This window comes from Oncorhynchus mykiss, chromosome 6, assembly GCF_057628025.1.
Source record: "Oncorhynchus mykiss isolate SJ-2025 chromosome 6, ASM5762802v1, whole genome shotgun sequence".
NCBI lineage: Eukaryota > Metazoa > Chordata > Actinopteri > Salmoniformes > Salmonidae > Oncorhynchus > Oncorhynchus mykiss.
In genome coordinates this window covers 42,398,167-42,415,572 of record NC_143027.1, presented here as the reverse complement: position 1 = coordinate 42,415,572, position 17,406 = coordinate 42,398,167, and the positions used below count along the sequence as shown (strand labels likewise).

At 41.2% G+C, this 17,406-nt stretch overlaps 1 protein-coding gene across 3 annotated transcripts in view; it reads left to right on the top strand.

The window, feature by feature from the left end:
- The window catches only part of ipo11 (importin 11), a 233,640-nt gene that overhangs the window by 69,621 nt on the left and 146,613 nt on the right, over nt 1-17,406 (top strand). For 2 of the 3 annotated variants that reach the window (XM_021606535.3, XM_090237953.1), the window contains 3 exons: nt 6,878-6,968; nt 7,547-7,594; nt 8,774-8,879. The exons of the other annotated variant lie outside the window; for it this stretch is intronic. In XM_021606535.3, coding sequence (XP_021462210.1) covers nt 6,878-6,968; nt 7,547-7,594; nt 8,774-8,879 — 245 coding nt within the window. The remainder of the gene's footprint in view (nt 1-6,877; nt 6,969-7,546; nt 7,595-8,773; nt 8,880-17,406) is intronic. 3 annotated transcript variants of the gene reach the window in all.

The window sequence follows — 17,406 nt, the reverse complement described above, 5'->3', positions numbered from 1 at the left end:
GCATATATGCCAGTGCACAGAGACGAGACCGACTGACTTGCTCAGCGCAGGCAAGCCGTTGAAGCAGCCATGCTCCCCCTGTCACTGCTCTCACTAACAGCTTTGCTGATTTGATTTCAACAATGTATTCAGTCACACTGAAGCTGATTTATTTCCCCTCCATTTCATCATATCCCTCTTCTCCTGTATTGTTTGGGAGTCCTTGACTGGAGTGCAACAAGATACCACAGCACAGCCACATATAACCAGGAACCAGAATAATCCTATAGATTTGTGAGACAGCAGGTGTGATAGGATAAGGATGTAGAGATGAGATAGTGTTTCTACCCGTGGCCAGTGATGTATGGTCTTAGTAAAATAACAACCACACACACCATTACAAGCATGCAAGGGCAACAATATTCTCCTTACCAGAGGGAAGAATGAGAATAGTCTTTAGCTGAACTGTCATACAAGAAAAGGAAAACAAGTATTTCAGGTGTCTTAAGCAAAATAATCTGTGCGGTCCCCTAAAACACAGTATTAAAGTGTCTTATTGCAGTGCTGGTCAGTCAAACTATCAATTAGACTTATACTAGCTGAGCAATTAACCAACGTTTCTGTTATTTTTCGTAGTTTTTTTAAAGCAACTTATTGACCGACGTACTGTAGGTTCAATTGTTTAATTCCATTTATTTTTCAATGAACTGCACACATTGAGCAGTTCTCTACAGATAAATCCGGTCAATCCCGAACTATGCGATGTTGTAGGGTAGTTTCCAACAGGCCAATATTCTACATGGTTTAGCACACACAACGTGGTAATTAAGTACAGTGACCGTAATCCATTACGCATGCAATTGTCCGGTCTGTGTGTTTGTTTTATGCCTGCTACATTATGTTAGTGTGGGGTAGACACGGAGAGCGAGAGACAGAAGAATGCAAGATCGAGAGGGAACGAGAACAGTTGCTTCGAGGTATCTCTTGCTTTAACAGGGTTTCTGAAAATGTGGCACCGGAAATTTGACCATCAGCATCTAAATTTACCGGACATTTGAGAGAAATGCGTTTGGTGCGTAACATGAAATCCCATTTAGATTATGGTAATGCATCTTAATAAGATATGCAAGTCAAGGATGCAATGATGTGCGGTCCTCCTTACCGAATTCTGGTGTGCACTTATTAGAATATCTGTCCACATTTACTTTTCCTCAGCCAACAAGTGACGAACAGCAACATTACTACACTATGTTAATATACTATCCCCCATAGTAGAAAAGTTGACTTATTCTATTGGTCAGCTTGTCGATTTAATAAATGGCCAACTCCACACACTCTGGGACAGTTGTGGGATGACGGATCCCAAATTCATACAACCAGTAGGCCTTAGGCTCAGAACGTTTAGCTTAAAATGATGATAAACGATTACTTCTTCACAGTTTAAGTGCAACAATGCACACAAGGCAGTAGGCTACGCACGGATGTTCGTTCCATAATGCAATTAGCGGGAAAACACTGTTGTCAAAAGGGCACCATACATGCTCGCTGTTTCATGTCACAGAGGTGAAAATATCCATTAGACATTTAGAAAGAGGGGAGCTCTAATATGCAACAACTAGCACGGGTTGCTAATATGACTAGGATTTTGCCTTTGGCTGCTGGACAATGAAAGAAAGTTGCTATAAAATAATTGCCTTCACGGATACGGTCAGATTTTTGCTAGGCTACTTTGAAGTGAGGTTACGACGTGCCTCTTAATATGTATTAAAATGTTCCGGTTTCAAACAATTCTATGTTTTCAAAAATGCATACTGCCTCCAGCACATTGCAAAGTGGTGTTTGACGCGCTGATGTAGCCTACCTTCTGTTGCTTATGTATGCATATGCTGTTTGAGAAGCTTCAGCAGCAGCTCTCACACTGTCTGACAGATTTTCCGCTCAAAAGCTCTATCTGTATGCTGTACTCGTGTGATAAATAAGATACATAACAAATATACTACACAAGCACCAATTTAATTCCACAAAATTATGCAAATGAACCTAGACTGATAAGCATGACCATTCACAAGTATTTCCATCAACTGGTATTTCCATCAATTAATAGGCTAAAAAGCATTATTTTGCAGTGGGATTTTTTCTTCTCCCAAACAATGTTGCGATGCCAATTTTATTTATCGGCTTTTCAATTTTTCTAGCGGCCAAAAACCTGCTATTACCGGCTAATGGAGACCCTGACCTGAAAATACATGATCTAAGTGAGTGATGGATGGTATTCAGCATTCATAAAATAATTACTAAAATAGTTATTTGGTCAGACAGCATATATTAGAAGCATTAGAAGCCTCCTCCCTAAATTTGTTTTATTCACTGCTTTAGCACACTCTGCCAACCCGGATGTTCTAGCTGTGTTTGAATCCTGGCTTAGGAAGACCACCAGAAATTCTGAAATCTCCATCCCTAACTCCATCCTTAACTACAACAGGCTAACTACTTTGCAATCTACTGCAAAGATAGCCTGCAGAGTTCTGTCCTACTATCCAGGTCTGTACCCAAACAATTTGAACTTCTACTTTTAAAAATCCACCTCTCTAAAAACAAGTCTCTCACTGTTGCTGCATGCTATAGACCACCCTCTGCCCCCAGCTGTGCTCTGGACACCATATGTGAACTGATTGCCCCCCCCATCTATCTTCAGAGCTCGTGCTGCTAGGTGACCTAAACTGGAACATGCTTAACACCCCAACCATCCTACAATCTAAGCTTGATGCCCTCAATCTCACACAAATGATCAATGAATTTACCAGTTACCACACCAAAGCCGTAAACACAGGCACCCTCATAGATATCATCCTAACCAACTTGCCCTCTAAATACACCTCTGCTGTTTTCAACTAAAATCTCAGCAATCACTGCCTCATTGCCTGCATCCATAATAGGTCAGCAGTCAAACGACCTCCACTCATCACTGTCAAACGCTCCCTGAAACACTTCAGCGAGCAGACCTTTCTAATCGACCTGGACGGGGTATCCTGGAAGGATATTGATCTCATCCCGTCAGTAGAGAATGCCTGGTTATTTTTTTTTAAATGCCTTCCTCACCATCTTAAATAAGCATGCCCCATTCAAGAAATTTCGAACCAGGAACAGATATAGCCCTTGGTTCTCTCCAGACCTGACTGCCCTTAACCAACACAAAAACATCCTATGGCGTTCTGCATTAGCATCGAACAGCCCAGGTGATATGCAACTTTTCAGGGAAGCTAGAAACCAGTATACACAGGCAGTTAGAAAAGCCAAGACTGTAAAGTCCATGGAGAATAAGAACACCTCCTCCCAGCTGCCCACTGCACTGAGGATAGGAAACACTGTCACCGCCGATAAATCCACTATAATTGAGAATTTCAAGAAGCATTTTTCTACGACTGGCCATGCTTTCCACCTGGCTACCCCTACCCCGGTCAATAGCACTGCACCCCCCACAGCAACTCGCCCAAGCCTTCCCCATTTCTCATCTCCCAAATCCAGTCAGGTGATGTTCTGAAAGAGCTGCAAAATCTGGACCCCTACAAATCGGCCTAGACAATTTCTTAAAAGTATCTGCCCGAAATTGTTGCCACCCCTATTACTAGCCTGTTCAACCTCTCTTTCATGTCGTCTGAGATTCCCAAATATTGGAAAGCAGCTGCGGTCATCCCCCTCTTCAAAGGGGGTGACACTCTAGACCCAAACTGCTACAGACCTATATCTATCCTACCCTGCCTTTCTAAGGTCTTCAAAAGCCAAGTCAATAAAGCGATTACCGACCATTTCGAATCCTACCATACCTTCTCCGCTATGCAATCTGGTTTCAGAGCTGGTCATGGGTGCACCTCAGCCACGCTCAAGGTCTTAAACGATGTCTTAATCGCCATCGATAAGAGACAATACTGTGCAGCTGTATTCATTGACCTGGCCAAGGCTTTCGATTCTGTCAATCACCACGTCCTCATCGGCAGACTCGATAGCCTTGTTTTCTCAAATGATCGCCTCGCCTGGTTCACCAACTACTTCTCTGATAGAGTTCAGTGTGTCAAATCGGAGGGCCTGTTGTCCGGGCCTCTGGCAGTCTATGGGGGTGCCACAGGGTTCAATTCTTGGACCGACTCTCTTCTCTGTCTCCATCAATAATGTCACTCTTGCTGCTGTTGAGTCTCTGATCCACCTCTACGCAGACGACACCATTCTGTAAAGCTCTGGCCCTTCTTTGGACACTGTGTTAACAACCGTCCAGACGAGCTTCAATGCCATACAATTCTCCTTCCGTGGCCTCCAATTGCTCTTAAATACAAGTAAAACTAAATGCATCATCTTCAACCGATCGCTGCCTGCACCTGCCCGCCCTCCAACATCACTACTCTGGACGGTTCTGACTTAGAATATGTGAACTACAAATACCTAGGTGTCTGGTTAGACTGTAAACTCTCCTTCCAGACTCACAGCAAACATCTCCAATCCAAAGTTAAATCTAGAATTGGCTTCCTATTTCGCAACAAAGCATCCTTCACTCATGCTGCCAAACATACCCTTTTAAAACTGCCCATCCTACCGTCCTCGACTTCGGCGATGTCATTTACAAAATAGCCTCCAATACCCTACTCAATAAATTGGATGCAGTCTATCACAGTGCCATCCGTTTTGTCACTGAAGCCCCATATACTACCCACCACTGCGACCTGTACGCTCTCGTTGGCTGGCCCTCGCTTCATACTCGTCGCCAAACCCACTGGCTCCAGGTCATCTACAAGACCCTGCTAGGTAAAGTCCCCCCTTATCTCGGCTCGCTGGTCACCATAGCAGCACCCACCTGTAGCACGCGCTCCAGCAGGTATATCTCTCTGGTCACCCCCAAAACCAATTCTTCCTTTGGCCGCCTCTCCTTCTAGTTCTCTGCTGCCAATGACTGGAACGAACTACAAAAATCTCTGAAACTGGAAACACTTATCTCCCTCACTAGCTTTAAGCACCAGCTGTCAGAGCAGCTCACAGATTACTGCACCTGTACATAGCCCATCTATAATTTAGCACAAACTACTACCTCTCCCCCTACTGTTTTCATTTATTTATTTTGCTCTTTTGCACCCCATTATTTCTACCTCTACTTTGCACATTCTTCCACTGCAAATCTACCATTCCAGTGTTTTAATTGCCAATTTGTATTTACTTTTCCACCATGGCCTTTTTTTGTTGCCTTTACCTCCCTTATCTCACCTCATTTGCTCACATTGTATATATACTTATTTTTCTACTGTATTATTGACTGTATGTTTGTTTTACTCCATGTGTAACTCTGTGTTGTTTTATGTGTCGAACTGCTTTGCTTTATCTTGGCCAGGTCGCAATTGTAAATGAGAACTTGTTCTCAACTTGCCTACCTTGTATAATAAAGGAAATAATACAAATATTTTGTCATCTCTATTGAGATGATGACTTAGAATTTCAATAATAGTCATCAAATGAAACTAATGTAATTTACACATGGAAGTATTTGATGAAAGTAATGTGAATAAATGATGGTTAATAAGTGCGAAGCAGCAATGGGCATCACTACCATCATAGGACTTATATTAATTGTTTTATTCTGTGTTACAGCATTCAACCCACATATTAATTGCACTGTTTGTTTTTTTAATGATCAAAACTATACATTTTTTTTACTGAACCCATCTCAACAAGCACTAATCACTCAGCACTACTCTCACCCAAAAACAGACCATGTTTAGGAAAAGGAAAGGTCTGCCCTCATAGTATTGAGCTGATACAAGGAAATGTATTTGATATACTATTTATATTGCCTATAGTTAGGACCAGTAGGTACCATGGCACAGGGGGGGATATTTTAGTGACGTCTCTGATGTCTGACTGTCTGATTCTCAATGAATTGGGGTAAGCTTTGTTTTAGTTTTGGCTGCTGCCTGTATCATCTCCTTACTGCTATCAGACTCCTCCCTCCCTCTCTACCTTGCTTCTTCTTCTCCATCTCTTTTTCTCTAATATTCCCTCTCTGTTAAGCCCAGCTTTTCTTACTTCCGTGGCGCTCTGGTTCAGGATCCACACTTCTTTTGAAGTACACCAGTGTAGTCGACCGCTGATGAGGCAACAGTGGATGATGTAATTGGTGCCGACTCCTTTTACATTCATTTGTCTCGCTCAGGATATCCGCACTCTCCGGTTTGCGCCCAATCACAGCTGTCCCAAATCTTCCCAAACCACCCCTCCCCCATCAATCCTGCTTGACTTTCAACTACACAGACACTGATGACTAGGTCCAAGTGTTTTTTTCCCTAGTTAGATCATGTGGTCATTGCAAACTCAGGGCCTTGCATATAAATAAACAAATCTTGACATACATGCCCCAGTCCCCGCTACAGCATGCTGTGTGCCTGCTGGGAGGAAAATAGATCTGCCTTCCCCAGTACAGTGGGTGATGTGTCCTTGATGTCGCCTTCTCTCTTCCCTCTCCACCGTGGTCCTCTAATGAGCTGTTTGTCAGTATGGCTTTATTATCATTGGTCTGTCATGGGCAGCAAGACTTAACACCTAGTTATTGATTTCCACTGGTGTTGATCATGTCAGGGTTGTTTCCCCCTGTGGGAGTAGAACATGTTTGATGGGTGTGTTGTGTTTGTGGCGTGATCTGATAACGCTTGACAGGTGTTGTATAGGTGATGACTATCCTTTAACCCTGTCAGTGACACCTGGCTGTTGCTGTCAGTGAAGGGTCTCATGCGATGCATTCCACGTGGCTCCCCTGCTCATTGATTTAGTGCCAGTAGAACTGATGGAGCGGGACTGGATCTGATGGAGAGGGAGTGTGTGTTCGTGTTGTTGTTTTCTTATCCCCCCCCCTCTCTTTCACCAGCCTTGTACAGAAGTGTTGTTCTTGGACATATTCCACAACTACAGTCAGACTCTGACACCAGTGCTGCTGGAGATGGTGCTGAATCTACAAGGTAAGTCTGTCATTGTATTGTCCTCTTAAGACAATCATTTCTGATCTCATTGTGACATCCTGTTTAAATAAAGGTATTATATATTAACATGTTTCACAAAACGCAGCCTGATTCCATTCTAACCTGGCCTTGTCCAACCACAGCCTTGGTTGTAGAGGTGTCCACTTAAATGGCTCAGAACATGTGCTGTACAACACAACCATTCAAGAGTCTTTAGGAACACATTCTTTAGATTACAATATGAGATTCGCCCTGTGACACAGACCTGTGATAAGTTATTAGTTTCCAGAGTGAGTTGTCAGTGCACACAAACACAGGACAATTACAGGGTGTCTTTAGGCCAGTGTACTCCTCTGACAGAGTTATATTATAGAGGACTGTCAGAGTGAGGAGAAATTGGATAACACTAGATTGGAAAATTCCGTTTTAGCTGAGAGCCAAATATTGATTGTGGGAAGCCACTCAGGCTCCAGCAACAGGGGTGTAAGTGAGAGGGACAGAGGATTCCATAATTTTCCATGTTCAGCTTATTATAGTTTGTGTGTAGGTTTAACTTGGTGTTATGTGTGTGATTGCAGGACCAAGCAATGTGGAGGATCCTGTTCAGCTTCTGATGAAGGATGCAGGTGGGTAATCATGAGTTATTGTGGTCTCACTGCAGTAAGGTCAGAGGTCACGGCTCTCTGCAAGGTCGGAGGTACCTCTGTTCCTTAAGTCTAAAGCTCAGACATCCAGATGAGAAATGGCTGCAGTAGTCTTCCAGGAAATGTACTGTAGCTATCCTAGGAAGAGCCTTAGGATTATTCCCTTATCCAGGGGCTGTAAAAAGGCTGTATACAATCAGCTGCCGCCTTTTTGCAGTGACTTTCGTCTGACGCTTTCAAGTGCCTGGCAGCTCTGACATCACGGACGTTCTCATATACCGTAAATCTCACTGGATCCTTAGTAGATCTCATTCAGGGTTTGAAAGTAACATAAAAGAGGAACATCTCCTGGGGATATTTTTTCTGCACTGGGACTTAACTCTAAGTCTAGAGGGGGTTTTGGACCACAGAATATCTAGATGAGTCATACCGGTATACAGGAGGACACACTGATGTTCCTGTTATCCACCTCCAGTGATTTACTCCCTAAAGAGACTAAAAACCCCTATCGCTCTCCTCTCTCAATCTTTCATTTCGCCATCCCTCCTTATTTTTTACGCTGCACCCCCTCCCTCTCTCTCTCTCTCTCTCTCTCTCTCTCTCTCTCTCTCTCTCTCTCTCTCTTCCTCTCTCTCTCTCTTCCTCTCTCTTCCTCGCCCCATCCCTCTCTAGTTTGATCACTCCTTATACAGACTATAACTCCCTCTCTGGGTCTCATTTCGTAGAAAGACTGTCCTTGTCCTGATGTTGCTTCCAATAGGTGTCCTCCTTCTGTGGTTGTTAGCACACCGCAGGTTCTCCCAGCCCTGTTAATGACATCGTTTGTCCAACACACCACCAGTGTGTTGTCATCAGCTGTCCACATGGTTTATAGTTGACTATTTCTCACGCTATAAAATCCACGTCTAGTGTCAGTGGGCTCTTCAGTGTAGTTACTCAAATGGGCTTTATGGATAGTCATACAAAACCGCTGCATCATAGTTTCTGTTTTGTTCCTTATGCCTCACGTTTTCTTCAATATAAAATGACAAAACCACAAATTTACCGCTCAGACTATTAGATATTCGATGGCAAGGAAATAGAAATAGATGGCGTCTTTCAGTCGTAACAGTATTTCATTGTTGAAAAATGTTTAATTTGTGTGTCCCTGTTTGCCCACAGTGTACAATGCAGTGGGGCTGGCGGCATACGAGCTGTTTGACAACATTGACTTTGACCAGTGGTTCAACAATCAGCTGCTGGGCGAGCTACAAGTGAGCCACCACAGGTATGTCATAAGTGTCATAATGGTGCATTATTAACAGTGAGGGATTGCATTTGTATAGGTGTAATGCTTTTCCAAGAACTTGGAAGTGCTTTCAGTGGGGCGTGACAACTCTCCTGTTACCCAATCCGTGAACTGGTTTCCTCTATTGCCACCCAATGACAGGAGTTACTGTTGACTCAATTGAGCTTCATTTATGTAACCTCCATCCACTCTTTCTCCATCAATCAATGCAAATCACTCCTTTAGCCAAAAAGGACTGTCACTTGGTTAGTAGTTGGTGTCACTGCAAACATCCAGACTCAGGCTGTGATGACTCGGCTAAAAGAAGTGTGAGGGAGAGACAGTGTTTGAAGGAGAGGAGGAGGAGGAGAGGGTAGAGGTGGAATGTGTGATCTCATGTAGTACAAAGGAACCCTCTCTACACTTGAGTGGTCAAACACACAAAGGAAGTGATGTCCCAACGACGATGTGACGTCACAGTTGCAGGTGTGGTGATGTCACAATGGGGCTTTGATGGGGGAGGGGTTCTTTCCACGGAATGACAATGGCTCAAGCCTCTCTCAACCTCTGAGACATCAAAGCACACAGACTTACTTTAGTTAAAGTAGCTCCATCTGGCCTTATCATGTATCTGTGGTGGGTGAGCTGCTGCTCTTCAAAGAGGGAGAGTATTTTTAGTCTCTTCAGAGAATAAAGTCAGGTTGATAGACAGTATGTGCTCTGATGCACTTTTCAACATCGGCTTTTTTTTGTTCAGTTTCTTTTTTTGCTTGTAGTGAATTGGTGTGAGAGTCTGGGAGATTGTAGAGATGGTAGATATTTGGAACCGTTTGAAAAGCTTAGCACAAATATTGCTGTGGATAGAACATGGATCATTTCCTGCATTGTCCTTGAATGGATTTTCTCCTGTCAGTCGCTGTGAGCTACTGCTGCTTCAGACATCACGTGGCTTTGACAGTTCTAAGGACGCACAACATGATTTGTTTTATTTTCAAGTTAATTTTCTCTCACATAGGATGCATTTTACATGTAAAAGGTATTTTAATATCATATAGTATTTAGCCTTCCGGTCAGCCCTGACAACGTTATGGTATTTTTCCCACTTCAAATAGCAATTAGCTATTTTGGAATTTCGAGTATAAATTAAGGATTATTATTTAAATAGTGGAATAATATCAAATGCCCATCCCAAACAGTTACCTGGGTACAGTGCCTTCAGAAAGTATTCATAACCTTCAAATGATTCCACATTTTGTTGTTACAGCCTGAATTCAAAATGGATTAACAAAAAAAAAATCTCACTCGTCTACAAACACTTCCCCATAATGACAGTGAAAACAGGTTTTTAGAAATGTATGTGAATTAAATACAGAAATGTCTCATTTACATAAGTATTCACACACACCCCTCTGAGAGCTTTGCACATCTGGATTGTACAGTATTTTCACAATTTCTGTGAAGTTGGTTGTTGATTATTGCTAGACAGCCATTTTCAAGTCTTGCCATAGATTTTAAAGCCAATTTAAGTCAACTTTTGAAAAAAAAATTAAAAAGTTTTTGTTTTGTGCCTTATTGCAAACAGGATGCATGTTTTGGAATATTTTTATTCTGTACAGGATTCCTTCTTTTCACTCTCATTTAGGTTAGTATTGTGGAGTCATTACAGTGTTGTTGACCCATCCTCAGTTTTCTCCTACCAGTCATTAAGCACATTTTTACTTCTTTAGGCCTGCCACCACACCCTTTTTTTGGTACATATACAGTTGAAGTCAGAAGTTTACATACACTTACGTTGAAGTCATTAAAACTTGTTTTTCAACCACTCCATAAATTTAGGCTAGGACATCTACTTTGTGCATGACACAAGTAATTTTCCCAACAATTTTACAGACAGATTATTTAAATTTACAGACAGATTAAGTTTACAGACAGATTATTTAATTTATAATTCACTGTATCACAATTCCAGTGGGTCAGAAGTTTACACACACTAAGTTGACTGTGCCTTTAAACAGCTTGGAAAATTCCAGAAAATGATGTCATGGCTTTAGAAGCTTCTGATTGACATCATTTGAGTCAATTGGAGGTGTACCTGTGGATGTATTTCAAGGCCTACCTTCAAATTCAGTGCCTCTTTGCAGTGCCTCTTACCCTGGGAAAATGAAAAGAAATCAGCCAAGACCCCAGAAAAAATAATTGTAGACCTCCACAAGTCTAGTTCATCCTTGGGAGCAATTTCCAAATGCCTGAAGGTACCACTTTAAAACTTCTTAGGGCTGAGCTCCCGCTAATGGAATCGATGTGACAACAGCCAGTGAAAGTGCAGGGCTCCAAATTCAAAACAACAGAAATCCCATAATTAAAATTCCTCAAACATAGAAGTATTTCACACCATTTTAAAGGTACACTTTTTGTTAATCCCACCACATTGTCCGATTTCAAATAGGCTTTACGGCGAAGCACCACAAACGATTATGTTAGGTCAGAGCCAAGTCACAGAAAAACACAGCTTTTTTTTCCAGCCAAAGAGAGGAGTCACAAAAATCTGAAATAGAGATATAATTAATCACTAACCTGATCTTCATCAGATGACACTCATAGGACTTCATGTTACATAATACATGTATGTTTTGTTCGATAAAGTTAATATTAATATTAAAAAAATTCCGTATATATTGGCGCGTTATGTTCAGCATTTCCAAAAACATCTGGTGATTTTGCAGAGAGCCACATAAATTTACAGAAATTCTCATAATAAATGTTGATGAATATACAAGTGTTATGCATGGAACTTTAGATACACTTCTCCTTAATGCAACCGCTGTGTCATATTTCAAAAAAGCTTTACGGAAAAAGCAAACCATGCAATAATCTGAGTACGGCGCTCAGAGACCAAACAAGCCAAAAAGATATCCGCCATATTGTGCAGAAAACAGAAGTCAGAAATAGCATTATAAATATTCACTTACCTTGATGATCTTCATCAGAATGCACTCCCAGGAATCCCAGTTCCACAAAAAATGCTTGTTCGATAATGTCCATCATTTATGTCCAAATAGCTCCTTTTGTTAGTGCGTTTTGTAAGCAAATCAAAACTCAGGAAGCGTGTTCACTAGGAGCAGAGGAAATGTCAAAAAGTTCCGTTACAGTCTGTAGAAACATGTCAAACGATGTATAGAATCAATCTTTAGGATGTTTTTAACATAAATTTCCAATAATGTTCCAACCGGAGATTTCCTTTGTCTGTAGAAAAGCAATGGAACATGAGTTACCTCATGTGAACGAGTGTCACGAGTTTGTGGCACTCTGCTAGACCACTGACTCAAAGAGCCCTAACGAGCCCCTCATTTACAGTAGAAGCCTCAAACAAGTTTCTAAAGACTGTTGACATCTAGTGGAAGCCTTAGGAAGTGCAACATGACCAATATCCCACTGTATCCTCAATAGGGAATGAGTTGAAAAACGACCAACCTCAGATTTCCCACTTCCTGGTTGGATTTATTTTCAGGTTTTTGCCTGCCATATGAGTTCTGTTATACTCACAGACATCATTCAAACAGTTTTAGAAACTTCAGAGTGTTTTCTATCCAAATATACTAATACTATGCATATTTTAGCAACTGGGACTGAGTAGCAGGCAGTTTACTCTGGGCACCTCTCGGCACCTTATTCATCCAAGCTACTCAATACTGCCCCCAGCCAAAAGAAGTTAATCTGTACAAACAATAGTACGCAAGTACAGTGCCTTGCGAAAGTATTCGGCCCCCTTGAACTTTGCGACCTTTTGCCACATTTCAGGCTTCAAACATAAAGATATAAAACTGTATTTTTTTGTGAAGAATCAACAACAAGTGGGACACAATCATGAAGTGGAACGACATTTATTGGATATTTCAAACTTTTTTAACAAATCAAAAACTGAAAAATTGGGCGTGCAAAATTATTCAGCCCCCTTAAGTTAATACTTTGTAGCGCCACCTTTTGCTGTGATTACAGCTGTAAGTCACTTGGGGTATGTCTATCAGTTTTGCACATCGAGAGACTGACATTTTTTCCCATTCCTCCTTGCAAAACAGCTCGAGCTCAGTGAGGTTGGATAGAGAGCATTTGTGAACAGCAGTTTTCAGTTCTTTCCACAGATTCTCCATTGGATTCAGGTCTGGACTTTGACTTGGCCATTCTAACACCTGGATATGTTTATTTTTGAACCATTCCATTGTAGATTTTGCTTTATGTTTTGGATCATTGTCTTGTTGGAAGACAAATCTCCGTCCCAGTCTCAGGTATTTTGCAGACTCCATCAGGTCTTCTTCCAGAATGGTCCTGTATTTGGCTCCATCCATCTTCCCATCAATTTTAACCATCTTCCCTGTCCCTGCTGAAGAAAAGCAGACCCAACCCATGATGCTGCCACCACCATGTTTGACAGTGGGGATGGTGTGTTCAGCTGTGTTGCTTTTACGCCAAACATAACGTTTTGCATTGTTGCCAAAAAGTTCAATTTTGGTTTCATCTGACCAGAGCACCTTCTTCCACATGTTTGGTGTGTCTCCCAGGTGGCTTGTGGCAAACTTTAAATGACACTTTTTATGGATATCTTTAAGAAATGGCTTTCTTCTTGCCACTCTTCCATAAAGGCCAGATTTGTGCAATATACGACTGATTGTTGTCCTATGGACAGAGTCTCCCACCTCAGCTGTAGATCTCTGCAGTTCATCCAGAGTGATCATGGGCCTCTTGGCTGCATCTCTGATCAGTCTTCTCCTTGTATGAGCTGAAAGTTTAGAGGGACGGCCAGGTCTTGGTAGATTTGCAGTGGTCTGATACTCCTTCCATTTCAATATTATCGCTTGCACAGTGCTCCTTGGGATGTTTAATGCTTGGGAAATATTTTTGTATCCAAATCCGGCTTTAAACTTCTTCACAACAGTATCTCGGACCTGCCTGGTGTGTTCCTTGTTCTTCATGATGCTCTCTGCGCTTTTAACGGACCTCTGAGACTATCACAGTGCAGGTGCATTGATACGGAGACTTGATTACACACAGGCGGATTGTATTTATCATCATTAGTCATTTAGGTCAACATTGGATCATTCAGAGATCCTGAACTTATGGAGAGAGTTTGCTGCACTGAAAGTAAAGGGGCTGAATAATTTTGCACGCCCAATTTTTCAGTTTTTGATTTGTTAAAAAAGTTTGAAATATCCAATAAATGTCGTTCCACTTCATGATTGTGTCCCACTTGTTGTTGATTCTTCACAAAAAAATACAGTTTTATATCTTTGTTTGAAGCCTGAAATGTGGCAAAAGGTTGCAAAGTTCAAGGGGGCCGAATACTTTCGCAAGGCACTGTATAAACACCATGGGACCACGTAGCCAACATACCGCTCAGGAAGGAGATGCGCTCTGTGTCCTAGAGATGAACGTACTTTGGTGCGAAAAGTGCAAATCAATCCCAGAACAACAGCAAAGGACCTTGTGAAAATGCTGGAGGAAACAGCTACAAAAGTATCTATATCCACAGTAAAACGAGTCCTATATTGACATAACCTGAAAGGCCACTCAGCAAGGAAGAAGCCTCTGCTCCAAAACCGCCATAAAATAACCAGACTACGGTTTGCAACTGCACATGGGGACAAATATCATACTTTTTGGAGAAATGTCTTCTGGTCTGATGAAACAACAATAGAACTGTTTGGCCATAATGACCATCGTTATGTTTGGAGGAACAAGGGGGAGTCTTGCAAGCCGAAGAACACCATCCCAACTGTGAAGCACGGGGGTGGCAGCATCATGTTGTGGGGGTGCTTTGCTGCAGGATAGGACTGGTGCACTTCACAAAATAGATGGCATCCTGAGGCAAGAAAATGATGTGGCTATTTTGAAGCAACATCTCAAGACATCAGTCAGGAAGTTAAAAGCTTAGTCGCAATTGGGTCTTCCAAATGGACAATCACCCAAGCATACTTCCAAAGTTGTGGCAAAATGGCTTAAGGACAACAAAGTCAAGGTATTGGAGTGGCCATCACAAAGCCCTGACCTCAATCATGTAGAACATTTGTGGGCAGAACTGAAAAAGCGTGTGCAAGCAAGGAGGCCTACAAACCTGACTCAGTTACGCCAGCTCTATCAGGAGGAATGGACCAAAATTCACCCAACTTATTGTGGGAAGCTTGTGGAAGGCTACCCAAAACGTTTGACCCAAGTTAAACAATTTAAAAGCAATGCTACCAAATACTAATTGAGTGTATGTAAACTTCTGACCCACTGGGAATGTGATGAAAGAAATAGAAGCTGAAATAAATCACTCTACTATTATTCTGACATTTCACATTCTTAAAATAAAGTGGTGATCCTAACTGACCTAAGACATGGCATTTTTACTAGGATTAAATGTCAGGAATTGTGAATAACTGAGTTTAAATGTATTTGGCTAAGGTGTATGTAAACTTCCGACTTCCACTGTGCATTTTACATATCACACTTTACATTTTACATATGTGGTGCTTTTATATTTCCTTTTTTAATTTCACCTTTATTCAACCAGGTCGGCAAGTTGAGAACAAGTTCTCATTTGCAACTGCGACCTGGCCAAGATAAAGCAAAGCAGTTCGACACATATAACAACACAAAGTTACACATGGAGTAAAACAAACATAGTCAAATATACAGTAGAAAAATAAGTCTATATACAATGTGAGCAAATGAGGTGGGATATGGGAGGGTAAAGGCAATAAATAGCCCATGGTGGCGAAGTAAATACAATATAGCAATTAAAACACTGGAGTGGTAGATTTGACAGTAGATGAGTGTGCAAAGTAGAAATACTGGGGTGCAAAGGAGCAAAATAAATAAATACAGTAGGGGAAGAGGGAGTTGTTTGGGCTATTTATAGAGGGGCTATGTACAGGTGCAGTGATCTGTGAGCTGCATATATATAGCAATCACGTAACAATAATACATTTCCGAACATACGCTCATTAATTCCACACCTGAATACTTACTGACTGAAGACATTTCAGATTTTTTTATTTTATTAATTTGTTAAAATTTCTAAAAACATAATTCCATTTTGACATTATGGAGTATTATGTGTGTGTGTAGGCTGGTGATGAAAAAAAAACATCTAAATGTAATCCATTTTAAATTCAGTCTGTAACACAACAAAATATGGAGAAAGTCGAAGGGTGTGAATACTTTCAGAAAGCACTGTTTATGGTTGGACGACAAGCTGACCTTTAAAGTTTAGATGGATAATCTTGTGAGGAAGCAAAAACTACTAAAGCTAAAGCTACTCAGTCCCCAGGGACTTTTCTGAGGTAAGACTGCCTTCTCCTATTGTGCACCAGAGTCATGGAATAGTCTACAATCTATGCTTCACCTAGATGTATTAGTGCCCCTCAGTGCGTTTAAAACTCTGATGCAAGACTGTTCAGGAGGAGTGTAAATGTTTCCTCTAGGCTGGATCGTGTTGTTGTGCTGATTGTGTGTTGTTTTACATTTTGTAATGTTGTATTGATTGCTGCTGCCTTTCAGGTCTCCCTTGTAAACGAGATTGTCTCTCAATGGGCTTTTCCTGGTTAAATAAAGGTTAAATAAAGACAAAAATATATATATATATATATATATATATATATATATATATATATATATATATATATATAATATGTCTCCATATCCAATGCTGCAACACAGTCATGCTGTCCCCTTCTGGCCTTTGTGTGTGTGTGTGTGTGTGGGACGTGTTTACATTGAAAGTCAACAGTTTTTTTTTCTTCAATAGAGTGATCAGGGACGTGCAACTATAGTGTTCCTTCAAATTAAATAAATTAGTGCACCACATTTGGCAGAAAATTGCTTCATTTTCATCAGATGACAACAGAAGTGCAACACTATTTGGCTGGCAGCCACACAAGTAAATGAGCGTACAATGAAAAGCAAGGTCTTTTTTGGCAAAAAATGATGCATGGCCATCCTATTTATGTTTAGGACTATCATAGAAAGAATGAAGCCAGCTACATTTCCTAATGTTTTGCTTGAAGTTAATCTAGCATTTTACCCGAGAAAAATAGGCTGGCTAAAAATTACAGTAAGAAGCATTTTAGTTCTATGTTTACAAAATGCAGCAAGATTATTATTTATTTTTCCTGTGTGAAATCAGAATTCTGTGTTTTAACACGACCCCTAAGTTTAACTTGCTATCTAAGTGGCTGAGTTAATAAGGTGATGGGACATGTGTTGTGTTAGCTTTCTGCTGTGTTTGAGAAGTCAAAGCCCTTTGGATTAGTTATTTGTACAGCTGCCACTGCTATCTTGATTTCCTAGTTTTTTTTCCTCCTCTCTGTTCTTGTCAGTCTTCTCCCCTCCCCCCCCCCCTCTTAGCACTCCACACAGACACAGCTTGTAGACATGCTGCTGGAGAGCCAGTACTGTTCTTCCTTCAGACAAGCAAGCCTCGAAACTTTGTTCATTTGCACAATGTCTCTTGTTCATATTCGCTTGTAAATGTCTAAACGCACCAAAAATG